At 35.9% G+C, this 8,875-nt stretch overlaps 1 protein-coding gene across 1 annotated transcript in view; it reads right to left on the bottom strand.

Moving 5' to 3' along the window:
- LOC121374824 (gamma-aminobutyric acid type B receptor subunit 1-like) overlaps window positions 1-8,875 on the bottom strand; it is a 104,810-nt gene that overhangs the window by 24,308 nt on the left and 71,627 nt on the right. Inside the window, exons 7-10 of the mRNA XM_041501936.1 lie at window positions 8,713-8,875; window positions 8,267-8,327; window positions 5,725-5,814; window positions 5,123-5,273 (exon numbers count right to left, since the gene is read on the bottom strand). The exon at window positions 8,713-8,875 is cut by the window's right edge and continues 80 nt beyond it. Of these exons, the coding sequence (XP_041357870.1) occupies window positions 5,123-5,273; window positions 5,725-5,814; window positions 8,267-8,327; window positions 8,713-8,875 (465 nt within the window). The remainder of the gene's footprint in view (window positions 1-5,122; window positions 5,274-5,724; window positions 5,815-8,266; window positions 8,328-8,712) is intronic.

Below are 8,875 nucleotides of genomic sequence, written 5' to 3'. Positions count from 1 at the left end.
TTCATATATGTACATGTATATTGGTATTGTCTCTATATTCATATCTATGTACATGTATATTGGTATTGTCTCTATATTCATATCTATGTACATGTATATTGGTATTGTCTCTATATTCATATCTATGTACATGTATATTGGTATTGTCTCTATATTCATATCTATGTACATGTACATGTATATTGGTATTGTCTCTATATTCATATCTATGTACATGTATATTGGTATTGTACATGTACATGTATATTGGTATTGTCTCTATATTCATATCTATGTACATGTACATGTATATTGGTATTGTCTCTATATTCATATCTATGTACATGTATATTGGTATTGTCTCTATATTCATATATGTACATGTACATGTATATTGGTATTGTCTCTATATTCATATCTATGTACATGTACATGTATATTGGTATTGTCTCTATATTCATATCTATGTACATGTATATTGGTATTGTCTCTATATTCATATCTATGTACATGTACATGTATATTGGTATTGTCTCTATATTCATATCTATGTACATGTACATGTATATTGGTATTGTCTCTATATTCATATCTATGTACATGTATATTGGTATTGTCTCTATATTCATATCTATGTACATGTATATTGGTATCTATGTACATGTACATGTATATTGGTATTGTCTCTATATTCATATCTATGTACATGTATATTGGTATTGTCTCTATATTCATATCTATGTACATGTACATGTATATTGGTATTGTCTCTATATTCATATCTATGTACATGTATATTGGTATTGTCTCTATATTCATATCTATGTACATGTATATGGTATTGTCTCTATATTCATATCTATGTACATGTATATTGGTATTGTCTCTATATTCATATCTATGTACATGTATATTGGTATTGTCTCTATATTCATATACATATGTACATGTACATGTATATTGGTATTGTCTCTATATTCATATCTATGTACATGTATATTGTATTGTCTCTATATTCATATCTATGTACATGTATATTGGTATTGTCTCTATATTCATATATGTACATGTATATTGGTATTGTCTCTATATTCATATCTATGTACATGTATATTGGTATTGTCTCTATATTCATATCTATGTACATGTATATTGGTATTGTCTCTATATTCATATCTATGTACATGTACATGTATATTGGTATTGTCTCTATATTCATATCTATGTACATGTATATTGGTATTGTCTCTATATTCATATCTATGTACATGTACATGTATATTGGTATTGTCTCTATATTCATATCTATGTATGTACATGTATATTGGTATTGTCTCTATATTCATATCTATGTACATGTATATTGGTATTGTCTCTATATTCATATCTATGTATATTGGTATTGTCTCTATATTGTACTATGTATTGTCTCTATATTCATATCTACATGTATATTGGTATTGTCTCTATATTCATATCTATGTACATGTATATTGGTATTGTCTCTATATTCATATCTATATGTACATGTATTGGTATTGTCTCTACATGTATGTACATGTATTGTATTCTCTATATTCATATCTATGTACATGTATATTGGTATTGTCTCTATATTCATATCTATGTACATGTACATGTATATTGGTATTGTCTCTATATTCATATCTATGTACATGTATATTGGTATTGTCTCTATATTCATATCTATGTACATGTACATGTATATTGGTATTGTCTCTATATTCATATCTATGTATGTACATGTATATTGGTATTGTCTCTATATTCATATCTATGTACATGTACATGTATATTGGTATTGTCTCTATATTCATATCTATGTACATGTACATGTATATTGGTATTGTCTCTATATTCATATCTATGTACATGTACATGTATTGGTATTGTCTCTATATTCATATCTATGTACATGTATATTGGTATTGTCTCTATATTCATATCTATGTACATGTACATGTATATTGGTATTGTCTCTATATTCATATCTATGTACATGTACATGTATATTGGTATTGTCTCTATATTCATATCTATGTACATGTACATGTATATTGGTATTGTCTCTATATTCATATCTATGTACATGTACATGTATATTGGTATTGTCTCTATATTCATATCTATGTACATGTACATGTATATTGGTATTGTCTCTATATTCATATCTATGTATATTGGTATTGTCTCTATATTCATATCTATGTACATGTACATGTATATTGGTATTGTCTCTATATTCATATCTATGTACATGTACATGTATATTGGTATTGTCTCTATATTCATATCTATGTACATGTATATTGGTATTGTCTCTATATTCATATCTATGTACATGTACATGTATATTGGTATTGTCTCTATATTCATTGTCTCTATATTCATATCTATGTACATGTATATTGGTATTGTCTCTATATTCATATCTATGTACATGTACATGTATATTGGTATTGTCTCTATATTCATATCTATGTACATGTATATTGGTATTGTCTCTATATTCATATCTATGTACATGTATATTGGTATTGTCTCTATATTCATATCTATGTACATGTACATGTATATTGGTATTGTCTCTATATTCATATCTATGTACATGTATATTGGTATTGTCTCTATATTCATATCTATGTACATGTATATTGGTATTGTCTCTATATTCATATCTATGTACATGTATATTGGTATTGTCTCTATATTCATATCTATGTACATGAATCGTAGACGAATTCGCATTTCAACAGTTTTCATAAATATACGAAAACCCCAGTGTGCCAGATTTAGACGAACGGAACTAGGATTTGACTAATAAGAAGTGTTTGCTTTGTTGTTGGCTTTGTTATTATTTTAAAAATGATTTCATTGAGATTGTGCATTCTCCAGCAAAACACTGGGTTGCGTTCAGACACCCCCCCCCCCCCCCCCCCCCTCGAATCTGAGCCTGAGTTACTACGGTTTTATTCCAGTGTTGACTTTGTCACTAATAGGAATTGATTGGGTATTGTGCACCCGCCATGAAAGCGCCGTCTCTGCCAGTGTCAAAGCGGAGAGAATCAGCGAGTGTCGGGTCGACACACCAAAAGGCACACACACACGTCTCTGTTGATACGAGAGGCGTGCAATAACACGTATGTAAGACAGACGTAATTAGAGGAGCATTTGACAAATATTTGGAGACGGAATTTAATCTGGCCTCTAATTTCTTTCCTTGATATCCTATTGGGCTTTTGTATTCCGCCTTAAACATTCGTTTTCGCCAAGCACCTCTTCAATAGTCTGGGAGCTTCCGATTAATGGTTTCGCTTAAAAAGTCATCATGGTGCTAGAATTCGCAAATCTTGTGTGAGCGGAAAAGCGAAACACGACGAAGCCGTGCTTGATGTGGTCGGATAATACTTACAAGGGCCCGGCAGTTGATGGGCGAATAAACACAATTGTGCAGGTTCTGTGTGCAGTGCCATTGCGTTTTCCGGCTTCGTAAATCAATTCCAGTGATATTGTTTGATTCAGGCTATGTTAATATAGCAATACAAAATGGTCCATTTGAGTAACTCGGCGGTGCTGATGTTACGGTTTTCATGAAAGCCAATTTGTCAATTTCAAATACCTGTATTTTTCATCACTATTGCATCCAAACATTTCTTGTTGTTAGGCTAATATTACATGACCATAAATAATTAATACTGACGTAACCAATTCACTGTCTATCTCAAGTACTTTGGTGACCATTTGATTGACCGATACTGACGTTACAAAAAATCACATTGGTGGTGTTCTAGGATTAGTTTTTAGATTTCCTACATTTTCATGCAGCTCCTTTAAACACATGTTAATACAAGGACGTTAAGGATGGGGTTGAGGCCTCGACCTTTTTAAAAAACAACAACTGTAATGCAAACGTCTATCCAAAGGACATATAGTGTTTAGTAGATATACTTCACACACAACAATCATGATTAAATAATTAAATTTTCTTTGCGTCTATACACTTTACGGCAATCTGATTGGTCCAGAGGTGCTTACTTTTTTTCGTTCATATCTCGATGAACCGAACAAATTTAAGCTACGCCTACTATCCCCCCCCCCCCCCCGACATTGATTTAAAAAAATAAATAAAAAAAAACCCCAACCTCTTCGCTAATAATGACATGAGACTCGGTCGGTGGTCAAAGAAATCATGTAGGAAACTTCACTTCTGTAACTATATGTAAGCGATGTTCTACAGCTGTTGGCGAAAATTAAACGGTTCCACCAACAGCATAAATGTTAGACACGTTCCCTTCGTTCACTTTCATAAAATATAAACTAAACACCAATAGGACAATTCCTTCCAATATAACTAAACGATCCGTAAAAATGCACAGCAGCTAGAGGAAATGACGTCATTTAGAAAAACATCACCTGATTCAAATGATAGTGAATGAACGTTCGCATTCTTACGCGACATAAGTGTCAATGAAGTTTACACAAACAATACTACAGGCGTATTTAAAGCTAAACAAAATAAATTAAGTTATGTATTGTTAAAGTATGCATATAAATTTAATTACAAGATTTGACCGCAATTATTTTTTGGTTCATACAAGTATGAACCGAAAAAACGATGTGCACATTGTATGACCCTCAATTCTTAAATGAATTTTATATACTAATCGTAACATAAGTTACATTCATATTTCAGTCGACACGTGCAAAATCTCAACATATGAACATATACATAGTAACATCAAAACAAACAAAACATCACAAACATTTTCTTAGAATAGTATGCCAACCCCTTCCAAACAAAGAAACAAAACAATAACAACAACAAAAACAACCTCTCCAAAACAAACAAACACTCTAACACACAAACAAACAAACAAACAAACAAACAGAAAACAAACCTACAAAACAAAAACAAAACTAAGCACTAAAACAAATCCTAAAAAGGAAGGAAGGACGCATGAGCACACACACACAATCACATGGTCACGCACACGAGCCCGAATGCAGTATCAACATTTCAGATGTTTGTAATTTTATCTGTATCTATTCACAATAAAATTGTAACACAAGGTAATTATTGTTTCCCGTATAACATGAACAGACAATAAAGATGGCGTCTTGCCTCAACTTCCGGTGGTGGAGGTTGTAACTGAGGAAGCAGACGGCGAGGATGATGCCGAACACACAGAGCGCGCAGGCGATGTAGAAGATGGTCGGGTCGATCGTCTTTTGTCTGTGCAGAACCAGCTTCTTGTCACGTGGTACACGACCGCCTGGACAGACAAAATACAATACAACTATTAATACAACACACCACACGATAAAGAGTTACATATAATGCACAATGTTGCACCACACGATAAAGAGTTACATATAATGCACAATGTTGCACTTTTGCAACTATGAAGCGACGTAAAAACAACAACAGAGAAAAAAAAGCCTCTTACCATGTCCGGTGCTCATCCCCTTTCACAAACCCATGGATCTGCGCCTGGCACGTGTGCTCTAGTGGTGCCATTAAACAAAACAAACTAACTTTTAACTCAATAACAACAGACGAACTCGTAATACTGTCTTGTTACAATCGGCTGTTCTCGTACGAAACACTCGTATCGTGTGGTGTCACCGTTAGACAAAAAGGGCACTTATTGGTATTTTTCAGGGATATCAACAGCTCCCAGTCCGACCCTCCCCCGCTAGTTAAGACAATACACGATTACTTGCCTTGCCAGATGAGATCTCGACACTGATCACAGGCAAAGTTGAGTTCCTCGCTGTCAGGGTCGTGTATTGCGATGATCGTCAGGTTTCCGCCTGGAGAGAGAGAACATATATCAAGTATACCTCCACAGACGGGTGTTAGAGACGGGGGTCATGGAGGGTCTATTGCCTCCACCCCAACAGTATTCGAGTAGATCTTCACATTCGGGCAAAAAACAATGTTCGAGCGAAATGAACTGGCGTGAAAACGTGTCATCATATATTTTCATTCTACTCACAGTATTAGTTATAATCCACGCAAACATCCTTTTACAAGTCTGTATGGCTGTTTGGTAGTAATGCAAATATGAATAAATATGAACGACAAAACCGTTATCCGTGATCAAAACCGTATCTCTGCACAATGTAGAGTCCAATAGGTATTTAGCAAAATAGTTATTGATGTCATGACCCTCTATCTAGCGCCTCGTCTATAGGAGGACAGCCACTCTCGAGGAGAAACTTTATCGTTGTTATCCAGATTCGGGTATTTTCGTTTAATTCGGACAAAAATCAGTCTGCAACCCCTCCAAACATGGCAGCCCGTACGCCTATGCCCTCACATGATGTACAGATTGTTTTATCATTGCAAACCTGAACACATTCGTCTACAATACATTGGAATTATCTATTAACATTATGCAAATTAGTGCTGCATTTTTGAACTCCACAAATCAACGTTTTTTTATTTGTTGATATATGAAATAGGCCAGTGTTTCTTTTAGCGGACAGCTGCTACCCATGAGTACTGCAAAACCAGCTGCCAGTACTAATATTATGATGGCAAGACATGAAAATGAAATGTGGACAAAAATTAATTAAATTTAAATTATTCATAATTAAAAAGAAATATATCTCCTCCAAAAAGGTCAAGGATCATATATTAAATATATAATATTTTCTTATCTATAGATGAAAAGTGTTATTTTTAGTTTCACGAGTAAAAATGAGATACCGTACTTTATGTGTAGATTGTTTTACACGATTATGCACAATTTGCACGTGCACACCTGGGCCGTGAAGTGGCTTGGGTGAAAATCAGAGTGAAAACGCACTGTTTTAAAATCGCAAATTGAAAGCTCTGATGAAATTGAATGTCGTCAGTTTGAGACTACACATCGTTTAATGTTAAACTTCAGTTACAATGCCACCACGACGCCATTTGACAATTGAAGAGCGAGGCAGAGCAATCGGAATGCCTGAAAGTGGTCACAGTCAAAGACGGGTGGCTAGAACACTTGCAGTATCACAAAGTGTTATTTCCAGATTGCAAACACGTTACAACAATACTGGACAATTGCGTCATAGACCCAGGAGTGGAAGACCGCGAGCTACAACACAGCGTCAAGACAGATTTATGGTGACATTGACTCGTCGAAATCGTTTTAATGATGCTGCAAACCTGAATAGACAATTCCACCAGGCCACTGGAGTCCGCATCACCCCATAAACATTGAGAAACAGACTCCATGCAGCCAATTTCCGAGCCCTAAGGCCAGCAGTAAAGCCAATACTGCTCCCACGTCACCGTCAAGCTCAATTGTTGTGGGCGCGAAACCACGTCAGATGGCAACGTCGTCATTGGCGTCCTGTTCTGTTTACAGACGAGTCAAGATTTTGCTTGGACTTTAACGATGGTCGTAGGCGTGTTTGGCGTCAACCTGGAGAGCGATATGCTGACTGTAACATATTGCAACACGATCAGTTTGGTGGGGGGTCAATTATGGTATGGGGTGGAATATCTTTGGATGGTTGTACAGACTTATACGCCATCAGGAATGGAGCTCTTACCGCATTTCGGTACAGAGATGAGATCCTTCATCCATTTGTGAGACCGTTTGCAGGTGCCATTGGTCCTGAGTTTGTGCTAATGGACGATAACGCACTGCCACACACAGCACGAATTGTGAGGGATTACCAATTGAAAGAATGGATTGGCCAGCTGTTTCTCCCGACCTTAACCCTATCGAACACATCTGGGATCCACTTCAGACACGCATTTCAAGACTTGATAACCCACCAAGAACCATAGACGACCTTGCAAATGCTCTGATTAGACATTGGCAGAACATTCCACTGCAGGACATTAGGCATTTGATACAGAGCATGCAGCGACGTTGCAGAGCAGTGATTAATGCTCGTGGTGGTCATACCCGCTACTAAACAGCAATTAGTGAACTCACTTTCACACATAATAAAAATTTCTGTTCCGCTGATCATTGAAAACCAGTATAAATTTTGTACGTGTTTTCGTTTTTATCAGAATTGTTTGTTTAATCACATTTTATACAGATAACCATATGCACAAACAATTAATGAATAAACAACGATAGTTGAAACCAAATGTAAGCATTTTATCTTTTCTGGTTCTGATGATATGTTCAAAGTAAATAACGATCCTTGACATTTTTGGAGGAGTATATATAAAAGAAAATCCCACCGAAGACATGTTTCAATTTAAACTATCGGCTGTCAGACGAATGGATGGACAGACTGAAACGTGTACCTTGGTTCTGATACACCACGGCTCGGCTTTCTCTGTCTGGACCTTTGAACGACACCGGACCCTGAAAAAACCCGAAGTTACAGACTTCACAAGACAAAATATCAATGTTTTATTTTGAACAAATTATTAGAAATATATTTTCAACCAACCAACCAACCAAATAATCAATCAGCAACCAGCCAATCAATCAATCCATCGATAGATCCATCCATCCATTCGTCCATCCATTTATTCATTTATCCATCCATCCATCCATCAAGTAGAATGAACCATCAGGCATACATCAATACATTGATCCATCCACCATCCATCCCTCCGTCCATCCGTCCATTCATTCATTCAGCTATTCATTCATCTATATTTGTGTTTCTTGAACTAAGTCTGCTATCCAACTGTAAGTGTGTCTGACAACTAGATACGTATTAAAGCGACTATAGAGCACTCACGGAGACTCCGCGGAAGTCGAGTTTTTCGATGATGTTAAAGAAGTGATCCCTGACTGGCGCCATCTCGGTGTAGTTGAGCTGGTTCAGGTCCGGTAACTCCACGAACGTCTCCCTCCTGTGCTGCAGCGTCTTCTTGATGGTCAGCGCCATCGTCCACACCGTG

The sequence above is a fragment of the Gigantopelta aegis genome, chromosome 6 (assembly GCF_016097555.1).
Source record: "Gigantopelta aegis isolate Gae_Host chromosome 6, Gae_host_genome, whole genome shotgun sequence".
Taxonomy (NCBI): Eukaryota; Metazoa; Mollusca; class Gastropoda; order Neomphalida; family Peltospiridae; genus Gigantopelta; species Gigantopelta aegis.
The sequence above is the reverse complement of the archived record's forward strand: the minus strand, read 5'-3'. Positions and strand labels throughout refer to the sequence as shown.